This window comes from Phocoena phocoena, chromosome 13 (genome assembly GCF_963924675.1).
Source record: "Phocoena phocoena chromosome 13, mPhoPho1.1, whole genome shotgun sequence".
Classification (NCBI taxonomy): Eukaryota; Metazoa; Chordata; class Mammalia; order Artiodactyla; family Phocoenidae; genus Phocoena; species Phocoena phocoena.
Genome location: NC_089231.1, coordinates 80531623 through 80551042, shown reverse-complemented (window position 1 = coordinate 80551042; position 19420 = coordinate 80531623). Strand labels below are relative to the sequence as shown.

The 19420-nt window shown below is 47.5% G+C and overlaps 1 protein-coding gene across 1 annotated transcript in view; it reads right to left on the bottom strand.

Annotated features, from left to right (window-relative positions):
* Positions 1-7676: 7676 nt before the first annotated feature.
* CCDC60 (coiled-coil domain containing 60) overlaps positions 7677-19420 on the bottom strand; it is a 177752-nt gene continuing 166008 nt past the window's right edge. Inside the window, exons 9-14 of the mRNA XM_065889531.1 lie at positions 17148-17219; positions 14414-14476; positions 13636-13758; positions 11543-11674; positions 9606-9795; positions 7677-7778 (exon numbers count right to left, since the gene is read on the bottom strand). Of these exons, the coding sequence (XP_065745603.1) occupies positions 7677-7778; positions 9606-9795; positions 11543-11674; positions 13636-13758; positions 14414-14476; positions 17148-17219 (682 nt within the window). The remainder of the gene's footprint in view (positions 7779-9605; positions 9796-11542; positions 11675-13635; positions 13759-14413; positions 14477-17147; positions 17220-19420) is intronic.

Sequence of the window (19420 nt, the reverse complement as noted above, 5' to 3'; positions counted from 1 at the left end):
CAGTGGTGAGAATGACGCCTTTTAATGTCTTGCTTCTTTGCTATTTCTTCTTATGAATTCATTGTATACATTTTTAAAAATAGGTAAGAAAAAAAAATGGGATCTCATCACTGAGCAACTTCACTGGTATCTATAGAGCTTTTCCTATGGCTTGATTCTAGGTTCTGGGAATAGAGGGAGAATGAAGGACTCCCTCCCTCCAGGAATTTATAAACAGATGAACAAATGGATCAGACATTTTCAGAAAGCGTTAAGGGCAACGAAGAAAATAAAATAGAGCATGGAAAGTAACTTCTTGGAAGTTTAGCTTAGAAGAGATGGTCATTATTCACATCTTTACGTGTGTGCTTTTTCAAGGTCATTTTCCCCTCAGTATCTGCCCTCCTGATCTAACTATATATCATCCACCTGAAAATGGGATCATGATGTACATTCTGTATTGTAACCTTTTTTTTCACTTAATATACTGTGAACATCTTTTGGTTTCATTACTTATTCATCTGCATCTTTATTTTTATGGATGTAGAGCAATTATTCAGACAGGCTGTACCATACTTACATGACCCTTATGACTGCACACAGGTTGCTTCCAGTGTGTTGAAGGCATGATGCCTCTGGAATCTGTCCTTTTCCTTCCGTCATCACTGTCACCTCCCTGGCTCAAGCTTGCACTGACCCCGGTGGACACCTGACCCAAGCTGGGTCAATTAGAGCTTTCCCCTGGAAGTTGAAAAACCAGAACAGAGGAGAGCAGCCTTGGGAAGGCCAGAAACCATACCGCCATCTGCGTTAAGAGGATGGCATGCTGCAGGATAGCATATGGCTGATGCACAGACAGAAGTAAACGGGAGGCACAGAGAGAAAGGGCCGCTGGTACCAGATGCATCAAAAGATCCAGATGCATCTTCGTCCATACCATAGCTTGCTGTTTCAATCCTTCACTGTATTCCTTGAGGCAACAAATTCCTCTCTAGTCTAAGTGAGTCTGAGTTCTGTCGCGGGCAACCAACGTGCTGCAATTCTTGGAGCCTCAGCTTTCTCATTGAAAGTGATGATGATAACGCTTTCTTCATAGAATTGTTATATTTTAAAAAGATATTGCGGGCTTCCCTGGTGGTGCAGTGGTTGAGAGCCCGCCTGCCGATGCAGGGGACATGGGTTCGTGCCCCGGTCCGGGAAGATCCCGCATGCCACGGAGCGGCTAGGCCCGTAAGCCATGGCCGCTGAGCCTGCGCGTCCGGAGCCTGTGCTCCGCAACGGGAGAGGCCACAGCAGTGAGAGGCCCGCAAAAAAAAAAAAAAAGATATTGCATACCAAGTGTTTAAGAGAGCACCTGGCATGTAAGTGCCCAATAATTGTTAACAATGATTATTATTTAAATCAGCACCCATGGTGCCTAGAGGCATTGTGGGTGCTCACTATAAGTCTGTTGAATAAGAGAGTTTGGACTCTCCTTTCCGCTCTGCCCAAGACAGAAGGCTCATTCTTCATGACTTTAGTACCTCTCTGTCTTCTGTCCTTATTCGTCTCAGCCACGCCTCCTTCTCTGATGACAACCTGAGTTCTGAAGGTCCCTCACCATTTTCAGTCAATTCTCACTGAAGCATCTCCCACCGTGGGGGCCTGAGACAGACGGCTTTATTCCATACTCCAAACACAGCCTCACCTCACTGCATTTCCATTTGGCTCCAGCTGGTAGACACCCAGTACACAGCTCCAAGGCTTAATTGCATTCTGCTTGTATGTTGCCAAACACTAAAACCTTGTTGTTGGAGTTAAGTGTTTTGGGAAACGGGCTGTACTGTTTCCCCAACCGAGGCTTTGAAAAGTTGGAACTGCCGAATGAGCCGCCAGATCCAGCCTTGGTCTCCGATCGGCGCACCTGTACTTGCCAGGGAGGACGTATCGAAACACTCACCGTGAGCTCTGTGAACGGACTTGGAAGTTGCCCTGCTCCTGCAATGACATGACTGGCACATAGTAGGCTCTCAGTTGTTACCATAATATAAACACATTATGAATTATTCAAGACGCTAACAGTATAGTAGCAGCAAACACTTAAATCAGGGTCACACTGTGCGCGTGTTTTAAGCTGTCTGCGCACTAACTCAATGGTTCGCAAACTCTTCTGCACGTTAGAATCACCTGGGTAATTTTTAAAAGCCCTGATGCTCAGGCCATACCTTGCACGAGTGAAATCAGAATCTCTGGGCAGCAAGAGTTTTAAAAACTCTCCAGGTAATGCAAATGTGCAGAAAGGGTGAGAATCAGTGAACGAACTCATTAAATCCTCACAGCAAGTTTATGAAGCGAGTACTGTTACTACCCACACTGTCTTATTGAGGACACTGAAGCACAACAGACAGGGTAAGTGACTTGCCCGAGGTCACACAGCCGACAAGTGTCAGAGTCAGGTTTGGAACCAGGCTATCTGGTCCCAGAGTCCATGCTTTTAATCCTACAACAATACAACTACAACACTACACGACATCCTACAGCAGAAGCCTGAGTTTCTCCCCCTTATCCTCTGTCCCCATCCCACTGCCCGGGGATCTCATCCTCTCCTGATTTCTCCTGGGTGTTTCCAAAGGCTCCTCCTTGGTCTTCTCACCTTCAGTCTCAAGCCCTCTACTCCAATAGGATCATAATGCCTGCCACATGTGTAATTCTGAGTTTCCTATGGGTTACATTAAAAAAGTAAAACAAAAAATGGATAAACAAGGTCCTACAGTATAGCACAGGGAACTATATCAAATCTCCTGAGATAAACCATAATGGAAAAGAATATTTAAAAAAAGATTGTAGGACTTCCCTGGTGGTCCAGTGGGTAAGACTCCACGCTCCCAATGCAGGGGACCCAGGTTCGATTCCTGGTCAGAGAACTAGATCCCACATGCATGCCGCAACTAAGAGTTTGCATGCCGCAACTAAAGATCTCACATGCAGCAAATAAAAAGATCCTGCATGCCGCAACGAAGATCTTGTGTGTTGCAACTAAGACTGGCGCAGCCTAAATAAGTAAATATTTTTTTTTAAATGTATTCAATATATATAACTGAGTCACGTTGCTGTATGGCAGAGACTGGCACATTGTAAATCAACTTTACTTCAATAAAAAAAGAAAAAGTAAATTGAAAGAAGAAGTTAATCTTAATACAATATTTTATTTAACCTAATATATCCCAGATATTATCCTTCTGACAGGTAATCAACATTAAAAAATATTAATGAGATATTCTACATTTCTTTTTTCATACTAAATGTTCAAAGTCCTGAGTACATTTTCAGTTACAGCACAGCTCAATTTGCACCAGCCTCATATCATGTGCTCAGTACCCACAAGCAGGTAATGGCTACCATATTGGACAAGGTAGCTAACTAAGGGCGTAGAGCTTAAAAGTGCTCATCACAAGAAAAAAAAAAAAGTAACTGTGTGAGGTGATGATGGATGACATCTACACTTACTGTGGTATATCAAATCATTACATTGTATACCTAAAACTAATACCACGTTATATGTCAATTATATCTCAAAAGACAATTAAAAATAGAAAAAAAGAAGCAGTATCGTAGTTTACTGGAAGACTGAGGATGAGAAGACGATGATGCCTTGATGAACCCCTTCATACTGTGGAACTCTCCTCTCCTCTTGGGTTTCCTGGCTTGACTGACACCAGACCCATAGAGCCATTCTCAGTACAGACTGAGTGAAGGTTCCAGGGTCAAGCCACATCTAAATGACTAGTAATGCTTAAAATAGACTTTAGTTAAGATAACTCTAAGTTCCGATATTTTCTTCTCCCTAATGGATCATCTAGTGCACGGCCACCCCTTCCAGCCCCTCACCCCACACTTTGGAGACCACGGAGCTGGGGACTTCACTTATCCAGCATCTCCTGTCACATACGGGAGGCTTGGCTCTGATCACAACCCCTACCTTACGTGTATCTATGCTCTTTTAAAGCTAAATTGGCACTTTCACACCTGCTGCAAAGCTGAGTGATAAAACATGTGTTCCTAGTCTGCCCTTTGTGTCTTGATTGGTGCCACGGGCTTTAACTCAGGATTTTCCCTTAGCTTTACCTGCATCATTTATTGTATCTGATGTTAGTCTCTCCCACTACTGTCCCACCAGCCCTGTGAGAGGAAGAGCCCCTCTTCAGGGCTGTCTAGAATTTGGCCACACTCATACACGGATCCCTTTTCTCCTTTTTAATTAGGAATCCTTTTGTTGCCAGTGAAGGAGACCAAACTGAATGTGGCAGAAGCAGGCTTTATCCCCATGACTCAAAAGTTCAAAGGTCTGGCTAGATCCAGGTGCTCCCATGGTGTAACCAAGATTTGGTATCTCTCTCACTGCATTCCTCAGCTGTGTTATCCTCTCTTTATTGGCAGTGTCCGTGTGGTGGCTTCCACAGACTAATTTTGTCCTTATTGTCAACAATTCCAGCAGAAAGCCCCTTTTTCTCACCAGTTCCAACACAAGTTCAGGGCGTGACTTTTATTGGATTACTTTACATGTCCATCCCTCTGTTCCACTCTGGCCCATGGTCCAAATCTGTCCTGCAGTCTACTTTAGTGTGACCTCCAACCTCAGAAGCTTTTTACATTTTTAAAGGGCCACGTATATAAGAAGAATATGCAACAGATATGTACTATCTGCTCCTTTACAGAAAAAGCTTCTTCAGGGCGCATGGGGTTTTAAAGACTCTCATGATAACCACTCAGGTGGCTCAGTCAGAGCAGTGGGACAGAGGACCACCTGGCATGGGCTTGGCATATAGTAGGTGCTCAATTATGATTCTGATGAAAAGGCTCACAGCAAAATATTTCTCCCTGAGAAATATTTTTTGAGCTTGGGAGCTGGGGGGTGATGTAATGCCTCCTTCTGGTCCCTAATCTATTTTAGTAGTAAAAGAGCTTCCTTTGTTTGAATAAATACTCCTTGCCTAAGCTGTTAATGCTTGCTTTCTTCCTTTTTGGCAGGTTTTATTTTGCTGGAGAGCATGATGGAAGCATAATACTAATATATACCACTAGATGGAGCTACAGCTCTTGAGCAATAGGCTTTCCCAGAAAGTGGCGAGCAGGAGGGTGGAGTAAGTCTTGTAATTCCAGCATCTCCCCTGCCCAAGACAGACAGACACGTTCTCCACTTGGCTCTGCCACTTGCTGCCCATGTGACTGTTGGCAAATGACTGTAAGTGTCGGCATCCTTACTTGTAAAATGGGGATTATAACAATGCCCACAACAGAGGGATGCTGTGATCATCAAGTAAGATGCAAACCGTAGAAGGCAGAGTAAATGTAAGTTAATGAGACGCCAGGAGGCCCCATCATTAGAGCTATTCCTGGGACATGATTCCAAAAGCCAGATAACTTTCACGACGTTCTTGTCGCATACAGCCAGGGCTGGGGCGTTAGAGGGCAGCAGCAGAAGGGAGGGAATTCAGTCAGCAGGACATGAGTACAGAACACCTTTTGGAGGCTCCATTTCATCATCTGTAAAGCAGGTGAGCCCTGCCTTGCAAGATCACGAAGATGAAATAACACATGGCAAGCATTCTGCACAGTGTCTGGAGCAAAGCAGTCCCTCAGTCAATGCTAGGTTGTGAGTGGGCTGCTTGAAGCTTTTTGTGACCCTCAAGGGTCCTCAAGACCCACCCTCTCCTCTCCTCTTCTAGCCTCTCCGCCCACTTCTTGCTTTAACAGTCATGGCCCATAGGATGTTGGTGTCATGTTTCTACCCCTAGTGCTACCCTGTCTCCTGAGTTTTAAGTCCCCCGACTCGACTGTCCCACAAGCATCTCCCACTCAATATGCTCAAAACAGAACTCCTTACCTTCTCGTTCTGAACCTTCTTTTCTTCCTCTCCTCCTGGTACATTAAAGGCATCATCCTCCACCCCGTGCTCTGAGCTGAAAAACCGGACATGATTCCTGACATTCCTGTCTTCTGTCCACTTGTACCACGCCACACCAACTTCTGCTGATTCCACCGTTTAAACACCCTTCTAATATCTCCCCCCAGCCACTGCCACCCACGGTCGCTGCCGTAGCCTTATCTCAGTGCCTTCTCCCTGCCTCGTCCTCACACAGGCGTCTTTTTTTTTCTGAATGCAAATCTGATTATTCCCCTGCTGAAAATCCTTCCATGGCGCCCCATAGCCTAGAAGGCATCTAAAAATCTGGCTTCCACCTCCCTCCCCAGACTCCCTCTCTTCCCAACCCCTGCTCTGCGCTACCAACCTGATCTTACAGTCCAACCAGACGCGTGTTATTCTGGCTCCTCAGATGACATTAAGCTTCTTTTTGCCTCTAGGCCTTTGCCCTCCTCCTTTCTTCTCTGCTCCCCCTCACCCCAATTCTTACTGAATACAGAGAAGTTTAGGATCTCTTAACTTTGCAGACTCCTGACAGACTGCATCTCACCTCTATACCCTAATGGCTGTCACAGAGTCACCCTAAACAAAGGGCACCAGTGTGGATGTCATGCAGTCCCTCTGCCCTCCCCATCAGCCTTTGTTGACTCCAATCCATGTAAACTGTCTGTCTCCGTGTAAACTCTCGAGATCAGGAGCTCGTCTGCTTTGGTCACTGCTCTACCCTCAGAACCCAGAACCTGGTTGATGCATGTGGTGCTCTTGATAAATATTCATTGAATGAGTGAGTAAATAACTGAAGAGGTGAACGGATGAGTGAGATGTTTCTTAGACAGAAGAATGGCTCCAGTTCAACTCTCTTCCTTTCCACCCCTTCTGGATCATGGAGAGATGCGGGGCTCCAGCCTATATGAGTGTCCTGATAATCGGGGCATAACCGCAAATCAAGTCCAGTTGTTTCATTGGTAATTCAGCTTGGCCATCAGTGACAGAGTTAAAATGACTACAGGTCCTGTAGCTTAGTGAGGATGTAGGGAGCAGAAGATCAAGATGAGAAAAGAGGTTAAATGGCAATGAGCCCACACACATTCGGCGATGACAGGAAGTTAAGCCTCCTTGGACAACCCAAACCAGCACAAGATATTACAAGGACTCTTAAGAACGAGATTTTCTGGCACACTATTTGCCTTGTTGGGAAATGCCCCATCCATCCACCCATCCACCCATCCACCCACCCACCCACCTCTATCCGGGACAGTATATACAAAGCTGAGAAATATACTCTAGCTCCAATGGTGTGAAATGGGGATAACATCAGTACCTACTTAACCAAGTAATTGTGAGATTTAAATGCTATTATTAGGCAATAATATCACCCAGCGCTGGGCCTGTTGTATAACGAAAACTCCATAAATGATAACTGTATGTTATTATCAGGATCTGAACACCACGCCCAAATTCCACAGCTCCAACTTTTTCCCAGCTGAACATCAAACATTCAACTTAATTTTATTATCTAGAATTTGAGAAGGAGAAATAGAGTGAAGGATTCTGGAGAGGGAGCAGGTAGAGTCAGGCTAGACCAGTGAGGGACGGAGGCTGGGAGACTGAGGCTGGGGTGCGAGGCTGGAGGGAGCTCCCACCTGGGAGGAGCTCCCTCTAGAATGCTGGCAGGGTCATCTGGTCTCCAGATGACGCTACTAGGTCATAACGAGTATCCATGAGAGTAGGTAGGAAACAGGAACACAGTGTAGACAGCCCTCCTCCACTGGGATCGCTGGTCAACCCAGGCCCACTACGTCTGGGCACTGTGGGGCCGGATGGGGATGTTGATTCGGTCCTGCAGCCAGCTGATATAATCCTCTTGAGGCATATGGATGATGTGTTCTCGCACAAACTGAGGGGCAGACACAGTGACAGCCTCAGATTTGGTCTGAAAGCTAGACTCCATGCCCCCTCCCTCCCCAACAAGATCCTGGAAGATTTGTGACTGAGGCTGTGGCCCCAGGATACTTCCAACCCTTCAGGCTTTCTGAATGCTTGGAGCATCACACTGGGGATAGTCCTCTCAAGAAAAGGGTCTCTTTCCAGCTTCCCAGTTCAGCAGGCTAATGTTACGTCCCTCATTGTCACCACTGACCCCAAGAAATTTGGGAAGAGCAGGAAAACCCAGTTGTCTGCGTCTTTCTTTCTTTTCTCCTCCTGAATATCTTTTAAAAAAGTCATTTGACCCTAAACTTGTTTGGGTTCTTAGGCCCCCTTCGAGAATTGAGGACAACTATGGGCTTGCTTCCAGGAAAGGGTTAAGACACAAAACATAGAGCCTCATGTAGATTCCAGGTTGAGAGACTCCCGCATCCAGGTTAACAGAAGTTCTGTGATGTTCTCACTGGGAGAAGAGCATGCTAACTTTTATTAGCTAGGGCCACGAACTCAGCTCAGCACAAGGGGAGCATCCAGGCCCCCTCCCCTCTTACCCACTCAGTGATTGCCTTTTCCACGGCCTCCACAATTGGCAGGGGGAATGCAGACCCCATAACTGGACAGATGCCCTAGACTTAGTTTTGGAGTAGCCTGCCAGAGCCTCTCCCGAAAGAGCTTCCCAGGATGTGGGAAGTAGAGTCTGGGCGGATGAACTTGCCCACAGAGTCATCCTCCCTCCCCCACTCCTGACCTTGCACCCATATACACAACCCAGGTCAGCCTGTGGAAGGGCCAACCTCTCATGAAAACACCGAGAGGACTGAGAATGCTACCACTTGAGTCACTTCTTCACCTTGAGGCATTGAAAGCCCTATTAAAATGGACACGTGCCATCAGATAAAACTTAGGAAGTGACTCCACTGACACCTGTTAATACCTTAGCGTGGGCCATCCCCGTCCCCCATCTGCTGACCCCTTTTGATGCCCTAAGGGAACTAGGACTTCTAGGGTGGGTAGGGAAGGTAAGCCACTACTGCAAACCCTTCAGTGGCTCCTCAGCACCCTCCAGATTAAGACCTAAACCCTTGACTTGACCACCAGAGATCTGCACAGACAGACCTCTTCAGTCCCCTCGGAACTGTGCATCTTCCTGTTCTCTTCCTTCCAAACCCACTGACTGCCGCTGAACAGGTCAAGTTCTGTCCTGTTTTGGGGCCTTTGCACCAGCTGTTCCCTCTTCCTGGCCTGCTCTTCCCCTTCTCTTCACGGGGCTGCCTTTACATTGTTCCGATCTCAGCTTTAAAGTCATCTTCCCCAGTGGCTCTAGTTACGATGAGCTCCTCTACATTTACCTTACATCAGGGCTCCTCAAACTTCATTGTCCACACAAGTCACCCGGCATCTCATTTAAATGTAGATCCTGAGCTGATGACATACGCTTTGGAGCCTGAGATTCTGCATTCCTAATGAGTACCCACGTGAGGTCCATGGGCCACAATTTTAAGTTGCCAGATTTAGAGCGCCCCTTTTCATGATCGCCAGTTATTGTATTCACATGTCCATTTATTTATGTCTCCCCAAAACCTCCAAGTTTCCAGGGGCACCGTTTACACAGAATATAACGTCCCCTGGAGTTGAACAACCAAGGTCACGTGACAACACCTCTCCTATTAGATGATGAGTTCCATGAAGGCCTTTATGTCTTTTTAAAACTTTAAAAACTTAAACAGTGCCTGGATGTTGAGAGAGGAATAAATGAGTGTGCCGGAGGCACTGTGAGGGGGAAGGAAGGGGTCAGTACCTCGACAGCCACCGCGATGTCCGGAGAGCACAGCTCCCAGACCCTCATGTCCTGCAGCACCTTCAAGAGAACATGCGGCCGGATCCTCAGGTCCAGATTTTCCCCAAACTTCTGCAGTTTCGCCAGGATCTTTTTGGCAGGGCGGAAATTCTTCAGATCCTCAGGGAGTTTGGACAGCAGGTCAAAGTACCTTCAGTTCCAAGAGGAGAGGGTCAGTTAGGAAACTGCTGGGAGATGGGTCTGGGCACCACAGGGACCCCATCTCCACTATCTCTATCACTCATGTGGTGTCTCCAAGGCAGCATCGGTCTTTATCTGGGGGACTTTCCTCCCCCCCCCCCCAAAGTAAAGTGCCCACAGATCAGGCAAGTCTTTACTTTTATGGATAGTAAAAGCTGGACCATGATTTGCACCACATTAAAAAAATTAAGGGCATGCTTTAAAGTGATGCATTTATGATTTCTCTACCAAGCAGACAATGTGAAAAGTTAGAAGAAAGGAAGAACGCTGGTATTCTGAAGCTTCTCTTGTTTTTTGAAGGTTTTATTTATTTATTTTTTTAACATCTTTATTGGAATATAATTGCTCTACAATGGTGTGTCAGTTTCTGCTTTATAACAAAGTGAATCAGATATACATATACATATATCCCCATATCTCCTCCCTCTCGCGTCTCCCTCCCACCCTCCCTATCCCACCCCTCTAGGTGGTCACAAAGCACCAACCTGATCTGCCTGTGCTATGCGGCTGTGAAGCTTCTCTTTTGAGAGTTAATCAAGCCAGGGAGGACACAGACACATCTGTGGGATACCTTCCAGGATGCAAGAGTGCTGCTGCTGCGGGTGTGTGTGTGTGTGTGTGTGTGTGTATTTTCCATGTCCCTGATAATGAGTAAGCAGGAGTCACAGATTCGTGTATTTCAAGAATCTCTATTAATATGATGACAGCGTGTGAAGGTAGTCTGGGAATCCATCCTTGAGATGGTGGGAATGAGGTAGGTTCTAACCTGGGGGCTCAGGTGCGGGTGACGGCAGCAGTGGTACCTCATGAAAAAAAAGGTTTTTTTCCCTGATTGCAGAAAAAGTTGAAGAACTTGATCCTCCATCATACATTCCGGCTGCCCATATTGCTTTCCATCTGTGACATATGTCTAGATATTTATTCATGTCTCTTTGGAAGCTCCCGCTCTGTATTATTAACATTTTTGAAGGGATTCTGGGTACGTTTTAGGCTTGCCCATCTTACTCGTAGATCTTGATTTACTCACCCTGACAGGATGGAGCTTTGGGAAGTCAGACTCCACTTTTTTATTGCTGCTAAGCATAGAGACAGGTCAGACAGAGGTTTAAACCCTAACATCTCCTCGTTTGTGAAGTGGGGGGTTAATATGTACCCTTCGGGAGTTTTGTGGGGAACAAAATAGATAATTTATGAAAGTTGCTTAGGAGCGTGTCTGCCATCCAGTAACCACTCAGTTCCCACTGCTTTCTGTTGCACTTACTATCACCCCTGCGCTGGCGCACAGGGGTCCTGGGATATGCCTGTCTGGCTTTGTATCTTTAAGAGTTAAATGATTTGGAGAAATATAGTTCTCCCCCCGTAGACCTCAGAATCTGTAGAATTTTCAGATTGGTTTGCCTCTTCTACCTCCCTTATAGGAGATAGCTTGGATAGGATTTGCAAGCTGAATCAAACAAGGTAAATATGGAGAACACAGCTGGGTAGATTATCTGCAGTTCAGGAACTGAGGGGTTCTTGCCTGGTTGTACTCTGGATATAGCCTGGTTTGAGGGGGGGTGGTACTGGTGGCCAAGGACAGTTCTGGAGTGATGCCTCTCTGTGTCTTGAAGGATAATGGGATCAAATGTAATTTTGTAACACCACTGCCCCCTTCACCCACTTCAGGGACTGTCTTATCTGGCTCTCAGGATCTTTACCAGTGGTGTGCAATGTCTTCTGCATCTCCTTTTACCACGGAGATGTGGTGTCTCATTTTTGCTACATCCTTTTGGAAATTTGAGACAAGGTCCAAAGAACGGAACTTCTGGAGACCTCTTTCTTCTTGGCGCCTGCATCACAGGTTGCATGAGAAAGAGGAAGAAGAATCAGATACTCTTCTCCTTAAACCATCCTAGCTGCCCTTGGAGATCTGAGTTAAACACCTCTTCCTTCTTGCCATCCTTCTCAACCCTCTCAGCCACTCTAATATACAAGCTGGCCTTGGGCACAAGAGCATACAGCTCTCTCCGAGGTCCTGAAATGCTCAAGTCTCGCTAAATCCAGTCACTTAATCAGCCCTCATTCTCTCCCTACTTTTGATTGTATTTACTCGGCTCTCTCGTCTGTAAAATGAAGGATAATAACGATTCCCAGATCCCCGTGGTGAGGAGGAAATGGCAACGTGTGTACAGTGCTGTGCTTGGTGCCAGACGCACAGTAGGTGTTTAACTCATGTTGGCTCCTCTCTTCCCCATTCCCTTTATCATTTGGTGTATATGTCCTATCTCTCCACAGAGACTATATTACAAATATAACCACGTCCTCACCTATGTATTATGAATTTCAATGGCTTTCCATTGACTCAGAGTAAAGTCCCCTGAGTGACTTACCCTCCAAGGCGCTGGATTATTCAGCCCCTACGACATCGTCCAGCTTTATCTCTAGCCTTTCCATCCCTTTCCTCCCAGCATTTTACAGTTTGGCTCATGAACAAAGACTCTGAGATAAAGTTCAGCCTCCACAGCTGGGTTAGGAAGGCCTTTTATGATCTGGCCTCTGTCTGCCTCTCTGCTTACCTTGTAAACAACCTAAGCCCCAGCACACCCGACTACTGGCAGTTTATGGCCCACTGTGCCCCTTCTTGCCTCTGGGGCTTTGCTGTTGCTTTTCCCCGGAACTCTCTTCCCTCCTACTGTTCCTGTGTGACGGTTTAGGTTTGAATTCCACCTTTACTATTAATACTTAACCACTGCGTGGCCGTCGACAAGAGACATCTTTGAGCCCACTTTTCTCATCTGTAAAATGGGTCTAATAATAGCACCTACCCCACAGGACTGTTGTGAGGCCCAAGTAATAAAAACAAAGCTCTTACACCCATGTCTGGTACAGAGTAAGTGTCCTGGAAATATCACCTATTTTTATTAAGCTGAAAATATTGTTTCCTCCAGGAAGACCTTTCTGATTTCCCTTGGACCTTTCTGTGTTCCCTTAGCCCCCTCCTTATTCCCATGCTGGCCCTCATCACCCTGTGTGGTAATCGCCTCTTTATTTGTCTGTCTCCCTCACTAGACTGGGAGCTCCCAGAAGGTAGGGGCAAGTCAACTTTGGACCTGTGGCCCAGAGCAGCTGGTCCCTCCACGCTGAGAGGGTGAGAGGGCAAAGGGTCATCACGAAACCTTCGCTGAATGGATGAGTTCACTGGAGTGAAAACAGTCACCGTAGTCAAGGGGTCAGGTGGGAAGGGAGGCAATGACCGGCTTGTTGGAATAGAAAAGAAAAGCTTCTAATTGTCTCCTGCTGCTTGGAAAGTCAAGTTCCAAGTCTCAGTCATGACATTTATGGCTGTGCGTGATGCAGAGCTCACCTACTACTTCTCCCTCCTCTTCAAATGTTCTACATCCCTTCCTACCTTGGGAGTTTTATGTACTTTTCCTGCTGCCTGGAATGTCCTTCCACCTTCTCACCATATCACCAGCTCCTCTCCATGTGTCAGGGCTCAGCCTTAACATCATCTCCTTAGAGAGGTCTTCCTGGATTATCCAACCTGCATTAGGAGGACCCCATGGTTTCTCTCTCTCTCCGAGAACCCTGTTCTCTTACAGTATAGCAATGATCATAATTTGTACCTATAAATTTATCAATTCAGTTATTTTGTCTCCGCCCATATTTTCCAGGAGACTACAAGCTCTCTGAGGGCAGGGAACAGGTCCTTCTTGTTCCCTGTTATAACCCCAACTCCTAGCATCTGGTGGGTACAGAGTAAGTGCCAGATGAATGTCCTTTGAGTGAATGGATATATGTGTGCCCTTACTTCAAGAGGATTTCCATCTTGTCCTGTAGACAGAGGCCAGCCTCCTGGGCCACACTGTTAAACTTGGCCCTCATGGCGTAACACACCCCACTCTTGCAGTGGATGATGTCACGGTTGGTGCGGCTGTGGACACAGATGAGAAGGGCTTGGGGGATGGAGCCCAAGGGACAGGCCCACGAGGCTGGCCTCCCCGGGCCCCAAGGTGCTCTGCAATAACACCCACCCAGGTTCTCCACCCTCACTGGAGCCTCCTTCAGCACTCCCCTGGAGGTAGGAAAGATAGATCTTCCCAAAAACATCAGGCTGGTGGGTCAGGCCTCATGAAACGAGCCCACAGAGAGACATCTGGTCTCTTCAGCCCAGCCAGTGTTAAGGACGGTGTGATGGAACTGAGAGATTCAGGTTCAAACTCCCATACCACCACTTTTCAGCCGTGTGGCCTCTGGCGAGACATTTCACCTGGCCAGGTTTCAGTCTGTTCCTCTGTAGAATGGGACACCACCCCGGCTCATAGGATTGCTCTTGAAGAATAAGCAAGAGAATGGATACAGAATGCTTTGCCCAGTGCCAGGCATGAAGGAAGACCTTGCTGCTGTTGTCTGTCTGGTGGCTCAGCATCCTGGCCGTGAGCCCCTTGCCCTGGGAGTCCTTTGTCCTTCAGGTGTGTCTACGGCTTCAGGGAGTCTGGTGTGCACCGGGTTATTTCTACACCCCTGGGAAGGTGGAGAGTTGCCACAGTCCCTCTTACCTGGCATCGCCCACTGCCCAGCTGGCCTACCTTTTAGACTTCTTCTGGAGCACCTGGGAGTGGCTGTCTCCACTTGTACTGCTGGATCTGTCACTGAAACACAAAGGTTGGCTTCAAGTTGCCTGGAGCCTTATATTTCCAGAAAGGGTGACTTTAGGGCCCCCATGACACCTGCTGGCCACCAGGATTCAGGTGAGGGCGGTGGTTCTAATCGAGGCATCAGAAATAGAACACGATGTGCATTTCCCCCGCGTCTTGGCCTTTACTCCTACCGGACGCACTGCCTGGACAGTCCTCATTTCTCCTCTACCTGCTCAGATCCCGCCCTGTCTCATGGCCTAGAGCAAGCTCTGCCTGCTCTGACGCTCCAAGTCCAGCTGTGGCCTCTTGCCTCTGCATATTGTTGGGAGGACACATTGTCTGGATCCCAGCTTCATCTGGATGAGATCGGTCTCTCCATCTGGAGGACAAGCTCATTTCGGACCCTCCCACCATCCTCCTCTCTGCACTTGTCAGCACTTACCCTGGGGCTGAGTGCAGACCTGCTGAGGTGGGGGGGGTGTGAGTCCTCCTGGGAACATTGTCTGTGGTGTTCCCGGCCCCAGGCCACCTCTTCATTCAAGGCTTCTCTTCTCTAAGCTAAGCACCCACTGCACTCAACTCTGGAGGCAGGCAGAGCTGGGTTCAGAGCCCGACCCTGGCGCTGCCTTCTCCCAGGCTGTGGATAAGCACCTCTGCTCTGGATCGTCAGTTTCCTCATCTGTCATCAGTCGACTCCTGGTGTCATTTGACCCTTTCTAGGTGGGGGTGGGGGTGGGGGTGAATTCCTTAAGCAGCTGCTCCCTCCTGTGACTCTGCCTGGCTAGGGTCCCTAGATGGGGGTGAAGGTCTTTGCCCGCGCCCATCCCCCCATACATTCTTCCAGGTCCTCCTTCAGTGACCTGGGCCTGCAGCATCTTCTCTCACACGCTGCCTCCCTTTGTTTCTCTAAACATTTGAGAAACTGACTTGACTGCTTTATCTGTGTGACTCTAGAGGGTAAGACTGTTTTTCTTATCCCTATGATGTGTGGCTAACCCTTCCCTTCCAGCCCTGTGGCAGGCGGGGCTTCTTCAGGCCATTTCCCAGACCACTCCCCATAGGAAAGGGCCCGGCCTTTGCTGCTTTTCCCAGAGGCTCATTGGACTAGACCTACAGACCTTAGGTCTGGCAGGTGATGGAGCAAGCCCTATCCCACCTTGCTGGGAAGCAGAGCCCTAGTAGTAATACCCAGAAGGCCATGTGTTTGGATTCCACCCAGCTGCCCCAACCTCTGCTGCTGAATTCTCTGGGGGAGCAGGCTGGCTTTGACCTTCCTCCTGTAGACGGCTCTCTTCTAGGGCTGATAGTGTGACTTGGCGGGGAGGCAGGAGAGGAAGGAAGCGGTGTTATTAGTTGTGATAAACAAACAAGCAAACAACAACAAAAGATCCTTCTGCCTGTCTCAGCCTCCCCTCTCCTTGGCCCTCCCTGAGTTTCAGCCACACTGGTCTTTGCTCAGTGCCTCTAAGCTTCCTCCTGCCTCAGACCCTTTGCACATGCTATTCCCTCTGCTCAGAACACTATTCCTACTATTCCTTCTAGGGCAGGGCCCGTAGGCTCTACAGGGGGAAGGGCATTGGAATCACCTGGAGAGATGGCTCAGAATGAGAACGCAGATCCCAGATCCCAGCCTTCCCAGACACAGGCTAGCTAATTCTTCTTTTTTCCTTCAGGTCTCAGCTTAAATGTCAAACTCAGCCTTGGTTAGAACCCTGGTGCTCAACATTCACCAAATCCTCCATAATCCTCCTTCAGAATGCTTTCCACAGTCATGATTATACAGCTACCTCTGTGGTGTTATTTGATAAATGCATGACTCTCCCATTAGAACAGCAGTTCTCAACCATGGGCAGGATGCAAGGGGTCCATGAACGCAGATGGAAAAAAACAGCTTTTACCTCTTCACCAAGCCTTTCACAGAAATGGAAATCACCACTTTTACACATCACGTTAAAATTGTGGGCGAGATTTTGAAAAATCATTTACACTTGACACTAAAATTACAGTAGTTATTGGACCCGCTGCTAAGTCTTACTGCATAAGGTATTGCTAAAGAAGCTCACAGACGACTATATATCTCACGTTTGGTTGTAATATTGTAATCGATATTACTATAGATTTCTTTGTAAAGCTTTGTCATTTATAGTCTGCATTTGAAAGCATTTTTTCTGAAAGGAGTCTGTAAGCTTCCTCGGATGGTCAAAGAATCTATGACACAAAAGGAGTTATGACCCCAGACGAGACAGTGGGATCCACCCACGTGGTCAGACTGCTCCTGTCTTGTTTGCTGCTGAATCTCTAAAGAGCTGAGCACAGTTCCTGGCATATAGCGGGGACTGAGGAATATTCTATAGATGAATAAATGAATTGAGGGCAGACCTTTACCTCCCCCATTACAAGTCACCCAAGTAAAAAGGGAAGAGGTAGTTCTGTAACATACCCTCCCCACTTCATCCCTCCACTACCAGAAGATTGTAACTTCATGGTACACGATTATTGGGGAGAAACGGCTGAATACTCACCCCCAAGACCTGGGAGTTAAGGAACTTATTTCCAGGGAATAAGGAAGAAGATCTCCCTCCCTGCCCTACTTTCCACAGTCTGGTGAGGGGCATCTCTGCAACGCCACCCATAACTGTGCGCTGCCCCCTGACCCACCTGCTAGGGCCCCAGGCCTTCCTACCTTGATTTGCGGGTGGTCTGCATGTCTTTATAGGCAGAATCACTCTTGTTTTGTCTGAGCATCGAGAAGATACTGCAAAGCAAGATGAGTCACTTAATACGGCGCTGAACAAATGATGCTCCCCAAGGCACTAAATATCTGTGGGAGAATGGAGAGTTCTCCTTCTAGAGCAGGGATCCTAGGCTCTACAGGAGGGCATGAATCACCCGGAAAAATTGCTCAGAATGAGAATGCAGATTCCTGAGCCACACTTCCAGAGATTTGGATACATCAGGCCTGGAGTGGGACCCCGGAAGCTGCATTTAAAACCACACACACAGACTTCCGATGCAGGTGTGCAGGGAGCATACTTTGAAAACCTTAGCATTTCCTGGCACACCATGAAATAATGCCTGCTTGAAGTGCCTGTTAAAAAATGCGGTTTCCTCTAAGGATTCTGACTCAGTGGGTCTGGGATGAAGACCAGAAATTTGTAGTTTTCACAAGCGTCCCAGCTGACTCCGTTCTTCGGGGACATTTGTAAAATACTGCTAGAGGATTTTAAGAAAAGGTCATCTTCCTAGGTGATGTTATGGTCTGAATGTTTATGGCCCCCCAGATTCATCCCAAGAGGATGCTGTTAGGAGGTGGTGGCCTTTGGGAGGTGATTAGATCATGAGGGTGGAAGCCTGATGACTGGAATTGAAGCCCGTATAAAACAGACCCTTGAGAACTAGCTTGTTCCTTCTACACGTGAGGACACAGTGAGAAGGCAGCCGTCTATGAGGAAGAGGGTCCCTGCCGGACGCTGATCTGCTGACACCTCGATCTCGGACTTTCCATCCTCCAGAAACTGTGCGAAATAAATGTCTCTTGTTTACAAGCCATTCAGTCATGACGTTTTTATTACACCAGCCCAAATGCCCTATGACAGGTGACCAGAGCGCGGTCTGGTCCTTGAGGCTGAGGGCTGGGAGAGAAGGCTTTCAGGGGTTCCTAAAACCCCCAGAATTCTACATCAGTCTTGATGGGAGCAGACCTGCTGTCTGAAGTGAAATAGGGATCTACATTTTTAAAGTGCGGAGGGCAAAAGCAAATCTGCAGCTTCCCCTAACTGTCTCTGGGCAGCTCCACAGAGAAGCCTTCAATATTTGCTGCCTTATTAGCAAGGGATTAGGGAGGTTTTTCTCCCGGAGGAATTGAAGAGGATGGGAAATTTCAACAGGTTCTTGCACTGTAACCATGGTTATTTTATCATTAAAGTGAATGCAGAGGCCACGTGATGAGTTCTGTGAGAACCAGGTTCTTGTGTGGTTTTGTCTTTGAGGACCTGAAGCAGGTCACTCCCGGCCACCCTTCTCCATCTGTGAGATGGGACCATGGTACTGGGTACTGGTTAATCAACCTGTCTCAGCGAGTGGCTGCAGAGGTTCCATAGGAGGCTGTATGTGAAACAAAAGTAACAACCACCACCACCACTGTCACCAATTTTTGTTTGCTTACAGTATGCCAGGCACACGCTAATATGTTAAATGCATTATCTCACTAAATGCTTCAAATGACTGCGATGTAGACATTTAAAAACACTTTACTAGGAAATTATCATTTAATTCTCATAACAGCCCTTTGGGATAGGTTGTTAATGAGCCTCATTTCACAGCATTGGAATCAGGCTCAGAGAGGTGAAGCAACTTGCTCAACAGCACACAGCAATTGAATCACGGAAATGGAGATTGACCCTAGTCTACTTGGTACCACCGCCAGTGCTTTGATGAAACACAATCTCATTTTACAGATGAGAAAGCTGAGGTTTAGAGAAAGGCTGAGGGACTCGTTCAAAGGCACTAGGTCTTGAACCTACGTCGGTCTGACTCCAAAGCCAGTATTTCATGGCGTGAGTTCTTGCAAAGGAAGGAGCCTCTTGGAGCTGATGCTTCATCACTGTCATCTGTCTTTAACGCTGATAAATCAGGCGCAGCGACCGGGCCCTTAAGGGCCAACATCGTCTCTGAGAGCCTTCAACGCCACCCTCCAGAGCCCCGATGTGAGTTGAGGCAGCAGCTGCCAATTCATCATGAACAAGCAGAGGCAGGTGTGGTGCACGTGAACGTGCTTGGTGAACCGTACTTATGCTAGTAACAATAACCAATAAGTCACAGCCGGCATCCCAGGAGGCTGAAGGCGATAATGGACCTCTCCAGTGCCTCATTTTTTCTCAGGAAGTCATCTGCTTACTCTGAGGGATCCACACTTGGAAAGGGAACTTCAGCTCTAGCCTGCGTGCTCTCTGAGGC